Below are 16114 nucleotides of genomic sequence, written 5' to 3'. Positions count from 1 at the left end.
TCCCTCTTCACCACCTACTCAATATTCAATCCACTGCAGTTGGGTTTCTAACTTTTTTACAATGTTCCAGAAGGAAGCAGAATCCATCACAGATGGTTCAAAAGAAGGGGTTACTTACAGAAATGTAGGCCACAGACATATGATGGTGACACACTCAGAGAGCAGGGACAATGAGCTGTTATCATTCCTAGGGCTGAGGAGATAGTAGGAACTAGAATAGTGAGGACTGGAACCAGGGAGAAGAGGACACATGGTGGGAACTGAAGGGAGGTGGGATGCACCTGCATCCAGAGACCAGACACCAAAGCAGGAAGGGAATCTTGCCCGCTTTATCTGCTTTGTCATCTGCTGTTGCCTCACATTGGCCAAACCCAAGTGGATGTCAGAGGGCAAGAGAGCCCAAGTGATAAAGTCCACAGGGCTCAGCCTCTTGGGCACAGAGAAGGGGACACGGTGGTAGGCAAACAGAAAAACCAACACAGTTGCTCACAGACTCTATTTCATGAAATCTATGATATGTGTCTTGCTTTGACACTGTTGACCACTGCCTCTTTGAACTATCATCTTGCTGTGGCAGACATTCTACTGCTTTTCCTTCTCTCTCAGATGCTCGCACTCAGTCTCCTTTGCCAGTTGCTCTTCTTCTGCCCATTCCTTGTATATTAGGGTTCTCTACATACTCTTATGGCTACACTCATAAATTGAAAACTGAAAAATCTCTTTCTCTGACTCAGATTTCTTTCCTGAGCTTTAGACTTCAGAGTAGGTAACTAGAACATTTACCTGCCTCTTCACCTGATGATGCCAGAGCACCTCATACTCAACCTGTCCCAAATTGAACTCACCTCCCACCCTTCTCCCTGAAAACTTGAACATCTTCCTGTGTCTCACTGCATAAGATTTCTATCTACCCAGTTGTCCAATCAATCATCCAAGCCATTCTCTTTGATTCTGATAAAATGACTTTTCTAAAATGAAAAATACAATCAATTTGCTCCTTTGCTGTCAATGGCATATTAAATCCATGATAAAGTATAAAGTTCTTAATGTGGCTTACAAAGCTTGTGTCAAAAGATTTCTAGCTCTCCATGGTCCATGCTAGCTCTTCACCAAAGTCCATGAACTTTTTGGATGGCAGGGGTAGAGGATGGTGGGTGGCTTAAGCAACAGAAGTTTATTGTCTCATAGTTCCAGAGGCTGGAATCCAAGATCAAAGTGTCGGTAGGGTTGGTTTCTCCTGAGGCATGTCCTTGACTTGCAGACAGCTGCCTCCACAATTTGTATCCTCACATGTTTGTCCCTCAGTTTGTGTGTCTGTGTCCTAGCCTCTTTTTATTTTCATTTTTTATTTATTATGTTTTATTTTCTTATTAAGATATCACTGATATACACTCTTATGAAGGTTACACATGAAAACCATTATGGTTACATTCATCCATATTATCAAGATTCCTGCCCATACCCCATTGCAGTCACTGTCCATCAGTGTAGTAAGATACCACAGAGTCACTAATTGTCTTCCCTGTGCTACACTGTCTTCCCCAGAACCCCCCCACACATACCATGTGTGCCAATCATAATACCCCTCAATCCCCTTCTCCCCCCCTCCCCACCCACTCTTCCCCATCCCTCCCCTTTGGTAACTGCTAGTCCCTCTTGGAGTCTGTGAGTCTGCTTCTGTGTTGTTCTTTCAGTTTTGCTTTGTTGTTATACTCCACAAATGGGGGAAATCATATGGTACTTGTCTTTCTCCACCTGGCTTATTTCACTGAGCATAATACCCTTTAGCTCCATCCATGTGGTTGCAAATGGTAGGATTTGTTTTCTTCTTATGGCTGAATAGTATTCCATCGTGTACATGTACCACATCTTTATCCATTTATCTACTGATGGACACTTAGGTTGCTTCCATATCTTCTTTATTGTAAATAATGCTGTGATAAACATAGGGCTGCATATGCCTTTTTGAATCTGAGATCTTGTTTTCTTTGGATAAATTCCTAGGAGTTGAATTCCCGGGTCAAATGGTATTTCTATTTTTAGTTTTTTGAGGAACCTCCATATTGCTTTCCACAATGGTTGAACTAGCTAACATTCCCACCAGCAGTGTAGGAGGGTTCCCCTTTCGCCACATCCTCGCCAGCATTTGTTGTTCTTAGTCTTTTCTATGCTGGTCATCCTTACTGGTGTGAGGTGATATCTCATTGGGGTTTTAATTTGCATTTCCTTGATGATTAATGATCTGGAGCATCTTTTCATGTGTCCGTCAGTCATCTGAATTTCTTCTTTGGAGAATTGTCTGATCATATGCTCTGCCCATTTCTCAATAGGGTTATTTGCTTTTTGGGTATTGAGGTGTGTGAGTTCTTTATATATTTTAGATGTTAACACCCTGTCAGATATATCATTTACAAATATATTCTCCCATACTGTAGAATGCCTTTTTGTTATACTGATGATATCCTTTGCTCTGCAGAAGCTTTTTAGTTTGATGTAGTCCCATTTGTTCATTTTTGCTTTTGTTTCCCTTGCTCGAGGAGATGTGTTCAGGAAAAAGTTGCTCATGTTTATATTCAACACATTTTTGCCTATTCTTTCTTCTAAGAGTTTTATGGTTTCATGACTTACATTCAGGTCTTTGATCCATTTCGAGTTTACTTGTGTATGGGGTTAAATAGCAATCCAGTTTCATTCTCTTGCATGTAGCTGTCCAGTTTTGCCAATACCAGTTGTTGAAGAGGCTGTCATTTCCCCATTGTATGTCCACGGCTCCTTTATCATATATTAATTGACCATATATGCTTGGTTTTCTATCTGGGCTCTCTACTCTGTTCCATTGGTCTATGGTTCTGTTCTTATGCCAGTACCAAATAGTCTTGATTACTGTGGCTTTGTAGTAGAGCTTGAAGTTGGGGAGTATAATCTCTCAGCTTTGTTCTTCCTTCTCAGGATTGCTTTGGCTATTCAGGGTCTTTTGTAGTTCCATATGACTTTTAGAACTATTTGTTCCAGTTTGTTGAAGAATGCCATTGATATTTTGATAGGAATTGCATTGAATGTGTAGATTGCTTTAGCAAGATGGCATGAAAATACTAATTCTTCCTATCCGTGAATATGGGATGTATTCCCATTTATTGGTATCTTTTTTAATTTTCCTCATGAGTTTCTTGTAGTTTCCAGGGTATAGGTCTTTCACTTCCTTAGTTAGGTTTATTCCTAGGTATTTTATTCATTTTTATACAATTGTGAATGAAATTGTTATCCTGATTTCTTTTTCTGCTAGTTCATCATTAGTGTATAGGAATGCAACAGATTTCTGTGTATTAATTTTGTATCCTGCAACTTTGCTGAATTCAGATATTAGTTCTAGTAGTTTTGAAGTGGATTCTTTAGGGTTTGTTGTATACAATATCATGTCATCTGCAAACAGTGACAGTTTGACTTCTTCCTTACCAATCTGGATGTCTTTTATTTCTTTGTGTTGTCTGATTGCATGACTAGGACCTCCACAACTATGTTGAATCTAAAGTAGGGAGAGTGGGCATCCTTGTCCTGTTCCTGATCTTAAAGGAAAAGCTTTCAGCTTGTCACTGTTAAGTATGATGTTGGCTGTGGGTTTGTCATATATGACCTTTATTATGTTGAGGTACTTGCCCTCTGTACCCATTTTGTTGAGAGTTTTTATCATGAATGGATGTTGAGTTTTGTCAAATGCTTTTTCAGCATCTATGGAGATGATCATGTGGTTTTTGTCCTTCTTTTTGTTGATGTGGTGTATGATGTTGATGGATTTCCGAATATTGTGCCATCCTTGAATCCCTGGAATTAATCCTATTTGGTCATGATGGATGATGTATTTTTTTATGTATTTTTGAATTCTGTTTACTAATATTTAGTTGAGTATTTTTGCATCTATGTTCATCAGGGATATTGGTCTGTAATTAGCTTTTTTTGTGATGTCTTTATCTGGTTTTAGTATTAGAGTGATGCTGGCCTCGTAGAATGAGTTGGGACTTTTTGAAAACTTTAAGGAGGATGGGCATTAGGTCCTCACTAAGTGTTTGATAAAATTCTATGGTGATGCCTTATGGTCCAGTGCTTTTTTTCTTAGGTAGTTTTTTTATGACCAATTCAATTTCCTTGCTGGTATTTGGTCCGTTCAAATTTTCTGTTTTTTCCTGGGTTAGCCTTGGAAGGTTGAATTTTTCTAGAAAGTTGTCCATTTCTTCTAGGTTATCTAGTTTGTTAACATATAATTTTTCATAGTATTCCCCAATAATTCTTTGTATTTCTGTGATGTCTGTAGTGATTTTTCCTTTCTCATTTCTGATTCTGTTTATGTGTGTAGACTCTTTTTTTCTTGGTAAGTCTGGCTAGTGGTTTATCAATTTTGTTTATTTTCTTGAAGAACCACTCCTGCTTTCATTGATTCTTCTTTTGTTTTACCCTTCTCAATTTTATTTATGCTCTAATTTTTATTATGTCCCTCCTTCTACTGACTTTGGGCCTCATTTATTATTCTTTTTCTAGTTTCATTAATTGTGAGTTTAGACTGTTCATATGGGATTGTTCTTCCTGAGTTAAGCCTGTGTTGTAATGTACTTCCCTTTTAGCACAGTCTTCACTGCATCCCACAGATTTTGCTGTGTTTAGTTATTGTTGTCATTTGTCTCTATATATTGCTTGATCTCTGTTTTTATGTAGTCACTGATCCATTGATTATTTTGGAACATACTGTTAAGGCTCCATGTGTTTGTGGGCTTTTTTTTTTTCTTTCTGTAATTTATTTCTAGTTTCATACCTTTGTGGTATGAGAAGCTCTTTGGTACAATTTCAATCTGTTTGAATTTACTGAGGGTTTTTTGTGGCCTACTATATGATCTATTCTTGAAAATGTTCCATGTGCACTTGAGAAGAATGTGTATCCTGCTGCTTTTGGGTGGAGTGTTCTGTAGATGTCTGTTACATCCATCTGTTCTAATGTATTGTTCAGTGCCTCTGCCTCCTTATTTATTTTGTCTGGTTGATCTGTCCTTTGAAGTGAGTGGTATGTTGAATTCTCCTAAAATGAATGTATTGCATTCTATTTCCCCCTTTAATTCTGTTAGTATCTGTTTCACATATATAGATGCTCCTATATTGGGTGCATAGATATTTATAATGGTTATATCCTCTTGTTGGACTAACCCGTTTATCATTATATAATGTCCTTCTTTGTCTCTTGTGACTTTCTTTGTTTTGAAGTCTATTTTGTCTGATACAAATACTTCTACTCCTTCTTTTTTCTCCCTATTAGTGCATGAAATATCTTTTACCATGCCTTCACTTTTAGTCTATGTATGTTTTTGGGTTTTAAGTGAGTCTCTTATAAGCAGCATATAGCTGAGTCTTGTTTTTTTATCCATTCAGTTGACTCTATGTCTTTTGGTTGGTGCATTCAGACCATTTACATTTAGGGTAATTATCAATAGTCTTTGTCTATCCCTTGACTGACTTTGGGGGTAGTTGATTTGATTTTGCATCTGCTTAGTAATTAATTGGTCTACTTTCTTTACTGTGGTTTTGTTTCCTCTGATGACTGCTATTTAGCCTTAGGAACACTTCCATCTAGAGCAGTCCATCCAAAATACACTGTAGAGATGGTTTGTGGGAGGTAAATTCTCTCAACTTTTGATTTTCTGAAAATTGTTTAATCCCTTCTTCAAATTTAAATGGTAATCTTGCTGGGTAGAGTATTTATGGTTCTAGGCTCTTCTGCTTCATTGCATTAATTATGTCATGCCACTCCCTTCTGGCCTGTAAGGTTTCTGTTGAGAAGTCTGATGATAGCCTGATAGGTTTTCCTTTGTATGTGATATTTTTTGTCTCTCTGGCTGCTTTTAATATTCTGACCCTATCCTTGATCTTTGCCATTTTAATTATTATATGTCTTGTTGTTGTCTTCCTTGGGTCCCTTGTATAGGGAGATCCGTGCACCTCTGTGGCCTGAGAGACTATCTTCTTCCCCAGATTGGGGAAGTTCTCAGCAATTACCTCCTCAATGACACTTTCTATCCCTTTTTCTCTCTTCTTATTCTGGTACTCCTATAATATGAATACTGTTCCATTTGGATTGGCCACACAGTTCTCTCAATATTCTTTCATTCCTAGAGATCCTTTTCTCTCTCTGTGCCTCATCTTCTTTGTATTCCTGTTCTCTAGTTTCTATTTCACTTACTGTCTCCTCTATTTCATCTAATCTGCTTTTAAATCCTTCCATTCTATGTTTCATTTCAGATACTGAATTCTTCAACATTTGTATCTCATTTTTTAATTCCTCCCTGAGTTCTTGAATATTTCTCTGTAGCTCCATGAGCATGTTAATGATTTTTATTTTGAAATCTCTTTTAGGAAGATGGATGAGTTCAGTTCCATTTGGCCCTCTTTCTGGTGTTTGTTGGATTTTTGGTTGAACCAGGTTTCTTTGACATTTCATATTTATAGGTGATGTCCTTTAGTGCCCAGAAGCTCTACTGTCTGGAGCTGCTCAGCCTCTGCAGCAATGGCGGGGGTTGCAGGCATGTGGTGCTGGTGCCTGTTGAGAGGAAAAAAGCTCTTTCCTGCTTCCTGACTGCAGTGTTTGTCTCCACTGCCAGGGCCAGTGGGCCGAGCATGCAGGGAGAAGCCTCTATGGTTTGTGCTTGTAGCTGCCATAGTTAAGGCTGCCCTCTAGCTGGCCTGGTGCAATGGTGGAGGCAGCAGGTTTGCAAGCTGTTGCTCACTGGGAGGAAGGCACAGCAGGCTGTGTATCACAGTGGGGGTCTCGTAGCTGTGTAGTCAGCCAGGGGAATGGAGTGCCTGAAGCTCCTGAAAGTTCCCAACCTGCAGGGCAGAGTACACCTGGAAAATTTTGTCCACCTGTCCTTTCTTTTGAGCAGCAAGCTCTGTGCAATACTTCCCGCTTTAGCAGCCCTCTCACTGTCAGGAAGTCACTCTGACTGCCTGCCTTTCTTTTGTCCCAGAGCGGCCAGTTGTGGATACATGTTTTCCACAAGTGGCTAGAATATCAGTCTATCCAACTATTCTGCCTTTCTTAGCTTTTCAACCCCACTAATCTCCAGAGCACCATGTAATGTAGGTTCATGCTCCCAGAGTAGATCTCCAGGGCTGGGTGTTCAGCAATCCTAGGCATCTGCTCCATTTCTCTTCCTCCCTCCAGTGAGCTGTGGTGGAGGAAGGTCTTAGGTCCCTCCGGACCATGGCTTTGGTACTTTACCCATTTCCTTGAGGTCTGCTGTTTGACCCAGGTGTAGGCAGTCTGCTGCAGCCTTCTTTCCTGTTGCTCTTTCAGAATGAGATGTATTTGCTGTATTTTCATATTGTATGTTCTTTGGGGAGGAGGTTTCTGTCTCACCTCTCACACCACCATCTTTAAGCCTCACTGCAAGGTCCATGTTCTTTTATTCCTGGGTGCATTCTTTCCAGCAAGTCTTGAATTCAGGGTGACCATATGACTGAGTTCTAGCCAGTGGATAGCATTTCCAGCCCAGGATTTTTAAGAAATAGCTGCTTCTTTCACACTCTCTCTTTCCCTCTTCAGCAGTTAGGATGAAGCCCTAGAGGATGGCAAAGCCACAAGGTGAAATCATAAGCCACAAGGAGGAAAGCCACTACACACCAGAAACTTCTTTCAAAAATTAAAGTGCAAAAAGGTTAAGTAGCTAGTCCAAGATCACATGACAAGTATTCGAAGGAGCCCAGATTTGTACCCAACTACCTTATGCCAGAAGGCCAGTTTCTAACCTCTGTGGTATACAGCTTGTCGTATTGCATATTAAGAGTTTTATTCTATTGCTTAATTGGGTATCTCTATTCAGTAAAGCTTTTTCAGAATAAAGGATCATGTGTGCTTATTAACCATTGCTTTCCTGTACCTGGCAGAGTATCTGGCATATAGTAAGTGCACAATAAATATCAAATGAGTAGCATTGGTGACTTAAGGAAAAGAAATGGACATAGAAAAGGATTAAATGGTTATTCCTTCTCATTTTATTGCTTTTGCTCAGGAGAGAAAAGAGTATTTTAGGAGGAAAGCAGAAATCTCATATATAAAGGACAGAAGTCAATAATTGACATTATTTGAATTGTTAATTAATTCTCACATTTAAAAAGTCACTTGAATGGGTGAGTCATTTCCATGCATTTATCATTTATTTTGTTTATAATTTATTTTCTGTCTATAATTTATTTTTCTTAGGAAAATGTTGTTCCTTTAGAAAAATTTCTAAATTTCTGACATGTAGAATCATTTTATGTCCAAATCCTATTTGTCCTTTAATTCTTAGACTCATTTCACCTACCCCAAAAGCTAAAACTAATCTCTTCTGTCTCTGCTCTCTATCTCACTTTATCTGTACCTCTCTTATGATACTGGCTACAGTCTGCCTTGCCCTTGACATCTATGCTCAGTGCTGTAAACTCCTTCATGCAGGAGATTTATATCCTTCATCCTGCTGCCACACAGGTGCCAAGAAATTCGTGTTGAATAACTACTGAATGAATTAATAGTGAATAAAAACGCCTTCCAATAAGAACCAAGTACTAACCTCACATTAAGAGTTTCTTAATTCAAAAACTTTGACAACTCTAGAAGTTACTGGAACACATTTGCCAGGTCAGATATACGCTTACATGAGTAATGTGTTAATATACTATACATTAAACCTCTAAAAATTTTCCTTGATTCTAAGACATATCCTGTCATAGATTTTAACTTAAATGCATACTTCTTGATTTAACATACAAAAATCAATTAATACAATACATTACATTAACAGAAATAAAGGCAGAAAACATATGATGATTTTGATTGATGCAGAAAAAAACATTTGATGATATTCAACACCCTCTAATAATAAAAAACACTCAACAAACTATGAATAGAAGGAAACTACTTCAACGTAATAAAAGCCACATATGAAAAATCCACAGCTAACATATACTCAATGATGAAAGACTGAAAGCTTTTCCACTAAGAGAAATCACAAGACAAGGATGCCTATTTTTACCACTGCTTCTCAGCACAGTGCAGAAGTTCTAGCCAAAGCAAAAAGAGAAATAAAAGCCATTTAAAAAAATACATACTTCTACCTGACTATATATTTTTTAGAATTTTGGCATTTTTAGGGCTTTAAAAATAAAAGTATATTTCCTTTCAAAATGTAATTTTCATACAAAAGTCTTCAAGAGACAGCTTCTTACTTTCATTGAGGGACTCTGAGAAAGTATAAGACTAACATATTTCATTTGAATTCCTGAAGTGAATTTTGGTTTGGATTTTGATCTAAATGTATAGGTATAAATTGCAGTTTAAAATCCAGACTGTATTATAATTTTCCTGAGCCAAATAAATGCAGGTTTAAAGATAACCCCATATAAAAATCTTGTAATTATCTCAAGAAACACTAAATGATGGTTGAAAAAGAGGGAAAGTTTAGAGATAAAAACGATAAATGAGTTCTCAGAAACAAAGACGGTGTGGAATTAAAACATTCCTGAGAAATTAGACTTTTGGAGCAATCTTTCAAATTCCTTTCATTTAATATATCTTTCTGTCATGATACTTAGATTCATGTTTTTGTCTAACTTATTAGCTTTAAGTGTAATTATTCCTTGTGGACCTTTACAGGGGCACCTTACCAAATATTTGCTCAGGAAATCAGTCCTCTATTATGGCTCGTTCAACACCCGCGTTTTCCACCAGAGGGCAGCAAGAGGCTGTACCGGATTACTCATTCTAAATTGCTCTTTCTGGCGGCAGTTAAGAAGCCAGAGGAAACCTATTCTACATTACCTCCCACCAATGGAATCCTAGCTTCATAAGCTCAGACAGAATGGAGACACACCGAGTTATCTCTGGCAGAGAAGATCCAGATAATCAAAGAAACGTTTCACAGGCAAAGGAGATACACAGGATTTCAAGGCCTGGCCCATGAAGTGGAAAGTCACATGACCTAAAGACCTGACTTTGGCCAGGAATGGCATACCAGTTTTATTTTCAAGGAGCAGAATCTCCTGACCCTGGGAATGGCTAGATTTAAAAAAAAAAAGAAAGTTGATAATCAGATAATTGCCTGTGTTTTTTTCCTACATTAAAGACTAAATGCCCAAGAACTGGCCTTGCAGAAAATGAAGTCATTATTTCTACTCTTTGACAGCCCTGAGGCAAAATTTCCAAGTCAGCTTTCTAAGGTGTATGAGGATTCAGCTGCTTGTTTTGCTTTCTTCTCTCTTGCCAGTTACCTCCTGAGAGCTGGGCATGGATCAGTAAGATCCCTCCTCCGCTGCCAGCACAGCCGTGCCTGATTTGGCCAGTGTCTGAAAAGGTACCAGGGCCTCCAGTGGAACAGAACACCCCAGTTCTATGCCAGGGGATGGAGCCAAGCCACATTTCAGTGTCTGCTGCTCAACCAAGCCCCAAGCAAGGGCCATCATTTCTGCCCAAGAAGTTGTTACTGGAATCTTTAAAGTGTTTGTCTTTGCAACTAAACTGGTCAAGAAAATGTTTTTTAAAATGGGTTCACTTGAAAAGAAGATAGCCTTTCTACCTCCCAACATTTCCAAGACACCCTTCATCTATGCACCAGACAGACCCACAAAATCGCACATACATACCTGCACACATGCCAGGAAACAAAGCTCTCAATTAGACAGTCATGCTCCTATAAGCTCTCTCTTTTGCCCAGTATTCATTGCTATCTATTCTCTAAAATCTACTATGGGAGATGCGGACATAGCAAGAATTTTGCCTCAGGAGAACATAAAAGTGTGTATCCCGTGAGCAGGGCTTCCAAATAAGCAGAATTCAAATAGTGACAAGGTACTAAAGTATGATAAAGTCAACACACAGAGTCACATCTAACTCAGGTCAACTTTAATATAAAAATTAAGGATATTAAAATGAGCACTGAAAATATCCTCCCACAAGCAGGTATGTGTCATGAGAAAAGGAATATTTAGTCCTATGTTCTAATGACAAATGAGTTAATTCCTTCTAAGTATCTCTCCTGCGTATGTTCAATTAATATTTGTCAAAGGAATAACACACTTCAGAAATGCACCACATCAGAAAGTCCATTTCAGACCATCTTCACCGCCACCCCCCAGCATTAAAGCAGACTGTGGTTTCTTCAGTCGGACACTAGCGTTAAGTGGTTGCCTTGCTTCAAGGGGCCATGCAGTCTGCATCTTTAACATCCACCACATCCAGAGAGGCAAGCTGCTCAGCCCAGAGAAGCATGTGGGCACAAGTACTGACTGAAGAAATGGGAGATTCCTGTCTTATACTCTCTCTGGGTTAGGATTGCCAGATTTAGCAAATAAAAATACAGGGTGCTCAGTTCAATTTGAATTTCAGATAGATGAATTTAGCATGGCACATATTTATGCTATAATAATATTCATTGTTTATCCAAAATTCAAAATTAACTGGGCCTTCTGTATTTTATCTGGCAACCCTACTCTGGGGTTATATTTTCTGAGCAGAAAGGTAGGAGAATTGTCCAACTTTTTAAATTATGATCTTCTCTCTGGGCTCACAGGTGTATCCTTTTAACATCAATGTATGAATGCCATTGTAGTAAGATGATAACATAAGTGTGCCATCAAAAATTCCAGTATTTGAAAATATTCCCTGAATTCAAAGTTTTCAGAACCACTAGTATGTATATATCTTTTAGTGACCAGTCTTTGATCTGCATGAAGGGTCTTCCCCATAACCTTTTTCATCCCCCATACTTTGGGAAATACTTTGTGGGCAGATAGTTCTTTTTAGAAGATTGAAACTAGGCTTAGGAGGTCCTGTGTTTCTTAAGTAATTTCCAGCCAATTGTCAACTTGCTAATTATGGAATGGATCTAACACTCAATTCTGGGGGTGGGAAAGGAATTCATAATGCAAGAGAGTGTGGGGGAAAAGTACTGAATTAAGTAATGATAATATGAACTCAGCTTTTCCAATGTAAATACTACTCCCAGGCTTCTGTTCACCAACATCCTGTGTTAGTCCTGGACCAGAGCCTGTGGTTGCTGAGAACCCACACCTAGCTATAATTCTAAGCAAGTGATAAGTTCACCTAGTCTCAAAGGGAGTGGGTCCACCTCTACCCTGAGCTCAGCCCTTGTACTTCATGGGTCAGCTTAACCAGAAGTCTCAGCGGATGACCCTGGACACCTTAGGAGGAGATGGGGTGGGCGTGAGAGGAGCAGAAGGAGCCAGAGGACTCTAGCTAGTCACCAGGGAGAGGATGTGAATGGGCACCTCCATAGGAAGATGTTTGCTCAAACAACCTCAAAGCTTGAGTTAGAGAATTTTGTAAAGAAAAGGCACTTTTGTCACTTGTAAGTATTATCACTTCCTACTGAACTATACTACAAATGGGTACTGTTGAGTAAAATGAGACCAATTAGATGAATAAAAAAAAAGCTCCTACCTTTCTAGAAACTTCCATTATATTATATAGCATTTAAGACCTTTCATAAGTTAATACCAGTCTGTCTTTCCAACCTCATCTCCTGGTGCTTCTTTCTAGGACGCCACACTCTACCCCAGGGTTTCTGAACCACAGCACCACTGACGTTTGTAAGGGGCTATCCTGTGCACTGTGGAACACTGAGCATCACCCCTGGCTTCTTCCCACTAGATGCCAGTAGCACCTCCATCCCCCAGGTCATGATAATAAAAAAAAGTCCAGAGACATTGCCAAATGTCCTCTTAAAGACAAAATCACCCCATTTAAGAACCACTGGAGGATAGCACCTCCCACCCCTGTCCCCTGCATTGAGAACCACTGATCTAGCCCATGAGACCACTTACCCTCCCAGGAGCACATTTTACACACCCTGCCACCCACCACCCCCACACACACCTTCTTCCTTATCCTCTTTACCCACAACACCCTACTATCCCCTTTTCATTGGCAGGCTGTCATAGTTATTCTTGAAGGCCTAAATCAAATGCCAACTACCTACACACTTTTCCTTACAGTCCATGCCAACTTAATTTCCTTTCCCTCTTCTGGCTGTCAGAGGCACTGCACACATCTTTACTAGTATTAACAGCATTTAACATACGGAGCTGCAATTATCTCTCTTCTCAAGAGACTTGAGAGTTCCTCAAGAGCAAAGTCTGTGTATCCACACTTCCCAAACTGGTCTTGCTTGTGCATGTGTGCACATGTGTGTCCCAACAAATATCCACAGCTCTCTCAAAGTGTTTCTGTTAAAGCATAAACCAAAGTCCCAAGTTACACCGTCTACTATATATTTCCTAAAGGAATATGTAGGTTTTCATACTCATCAAGTAGATCAAACTAAACCAGACTCCAGTAGACTTCTATGCCTCAACAAATCTACATTACTTGTTATTTTCCAAACACGTTAGCACTTTCCCATGGTTACACAGTGGTTAAAACTGTTTTCTTCACCTGGTATGTTCTGTTCTCATTTCTCCCTGTCAAAATTCTCTGCAAACACCACCTCCCCTTTTCACATCCCTAGACACACACAGGCATGCGCACATGCATGCACAAATGCTCGTCCTTTGAAAACAGCATTGCCTGTTTCTAGCTCCCCTCAGCTCTGTCTTCTCCCCAGTGGTCTTCTCCTGGAATTGGCAAAGAGTCAGTCATCTTCCTCCTTTTACTTCTGCTGCTCCTCATGAGTGACTTGCACATACGAGGCACTGAACAAGAATCTGTTGAACTGAATAGAAACATCAGCGGTTGTTTTAAAAACACTCAGTTACCATCCAGAGACAAATGTGAGTAAATTGACCAAGAAAAGGGATGGGGACACCATCAGAGTGAACCTCTAGAAAGATTAATTCTTCTGGGTCGGAAAGAAATGAAGGCGGCTTGTCGGGCAACCACAGAAGCCCCAGGGCGAGGTAAAACCAGCCGCTGTCAATAGCAAGGACGCAGGAGCCCTTCAAAATGACAAGGTAGGGATTTGGTGCTCCACTGGAAATGGGGTGAGGGGGAGGGAGGAGCAGGAATAACCAGTGTTGTTCAGATCCTGATTCTGGGTACTGGGACGATGACAGAATCACTCACCAGCACATCGAGGTCTGTGAGAGAAGATAAGGAACTCAGCAGTTGAGGTGTCAGTGAGCCACCCCCAAAGATATCACAGAGACAGCTGGAGAGGTGAGAGGGAAGCTTGGAGAGAATGGGAACCCAGAGGCATAGGGTTTAGGGGCAGTCGTGTCGCCAAGGCCAGGGGCCACACGGGTGGGATCTGTGATGGGAGAGGAGAGGGGCGGGTATGGAGGCAGCGGGGGAGGAGGGGAGGCAGGGACCACAGTGCTGTGAGGCCAAGAGGGAGGAACATTCCAGGGGTCTGAGGGACACAGAGCTGGGTGAGAACGGGGGCTGCAGGCGGGCCAGTGGACTCGTCGTTCTGGGGATCTGCTGCTTTTGAGAGATGAGCTCCTGTGGGTCAGGGGGCTGGAAGCAGGCTGCTAGCAGGTAAGGAGTGAGGGACCGCTGAGACTGTCACAGCTGAGACGGAAGAAGGTGATTTCCCAACGGGTGTGTGAGCAAAAGGAAGGCCTCAGCGCTGCAGTAGCTGAAGGGACAGCAGGGTTCAAAGGGGTTGTTTGTTTTTCGGTTGCACGGGACTGGAACTTGTTTGTTGACAGAAGAAAATGAAGTGGTAAGTGGGAGACTGTGAAGCTCTGAGAGAAACCATAATGAGCAGTCTTGCAGGAGGTAGGATGGAACTGGAGTTGCTGAAGAAGGGCTGGCTTTGGAAGGAGTAGGGATCCCTGCCTCTGAGAGAGAAGGGCACAAAGGGGGAGGAGTGAGAACCACATAGCTAATGGAAGAGAAGGGTGCGGAAGCCTCCCCTCCTAGACACTTCACCTGCTAGAGCGAGAGGGCAGATCAAGGGAAAACCTGCCCAGTTTGGGAAGCTGGAGTCACACCAGGATGATCCTGAGAAGACACATGTTTGAGGGAAATGACAAGAGACAATTTAAAGGGTGGCAAAAGGAGCAGTGGGGCCCAGGGTTCCTTTGAGATGGGCAGATCTTTTCCAGGAAAACTCCTACTTGCCATCCAAGACCCAGCTCAGATGTTCCCTCTTCTGATGCACACAGGTGGAAACTGAACTCATGGAGATTCAACCTCTGCAATCTTTATAAAAGTATTTACCTCCTTGTATTTCAAGTTTTATGTTCACTCGTGGGTCTCTCCCATTAGTTCTTGAGCTTCTCAAAGGTCATAATTCATCTCCATATTCCCAATATCTATCAACATGGCCAGCAAATAGTAAGCGCTCAAAAAATGATGAGTGAGTGAATGAAGGCACAGCCTTTCCTCTCGTGACAGCAGACCCCTGCTCAGTGTGCTCACTAGAGCTGAGAGCCACCAGGGGATAGTCTGGTCCTCTTCTCTGGCTACACGACAGTAGGGAAAAACTGCACATGTGGTACATGTGAAGTAAAAGCAAATGAGAACAATAAGAGCCATGAAATAAATGTGAAACTGAAAAGGTTTTCTCAAAAGACATACGCAGTCCTGAATAGCAGGGGAAAGAGTGGGAGGATGGGGAACTGAGTCAAAGAAGTAACAGGCCCAAGAAAGAATTGCAGTTGGGAAAGGAGGGACTTCCTAAACTGCAGAGTGTGTGGTCCAGAAAGCAGAGTGCAGCAGATGCAGTTACTGTAAAAAAAACCATGGGTGACTTTTTTGGCGAAAGAAGTCTGTTTTGAATCTGACTATCTCTCTAGCAGCACATAACCTTGCCTTAAAAAGTAAGTGCACACGGGGTATCATGATTGGTCCACATAGTGTGTGTGGGGTCACGGGAAAGACAGTGCAGCTCAGAGAAGACAAATAGCGACTCTGTGGCATCTTACTGCACTGATGGACAGTGACTGCAATGGGGTATTGGTGGGGACTCGATAATAAGGGTGAATGTAGTAACCACATTGATTTTCCTGTGAAACCTTCATAAGAATGTATATCAATGACATCTTAAAAAACAAAAAAGTAATGAAACCCTCAGTCAGATGGAATTCAGTTTAATGTGAATCCATGTAAACTTGCACCCCTGGTGGTGCTCTTTACTGAATT

At 40.8% G+C, this 16114-nt stretch overlaps 1 protein-coding gene across 1 annotated transcript in view; it reads left to right on the top strand.

The window, feature by feature from the left end:
- GTPBP8 (GTP binding protein 8) overlaps positions 1-10162 on the top strand; it is a 44873-nt gene extending 34711 nt beyond the window's left edge. Inside the window, exon 6 of the mRNA XM_017666465.3 lies at positions 9668-10162. Coding sequence (XP_017521954.1) covers positions 9668-9779 — 112 coding nt within the window. The 3' untranslated portion in view covers positions 9780-10162. The remainder of the gene's footprint in view (positions 1-9667) is intronic.
- The last annotated feature ends 5952 nt before the right edge of the window (positions 10163-16114 follow it).

This window comes from Manis javanica, chromosome 3 (assembly GCF_040802235.1).
Source record: "Manis javanica isolate MJ-LG chromosome 3, MJ_LKY, whole genome shotgun sequence".
In the NCBI taxonomy this organism is placed as follows: domain Eukaryota; kingdom Metazoa; phylum Chordata; class Mammalia; order Pholidota; family Manidae; genus Manis; species Manis javanica.
This window is presented reverse-complemented; position numbering and strand designations above follow the sequence as displayed.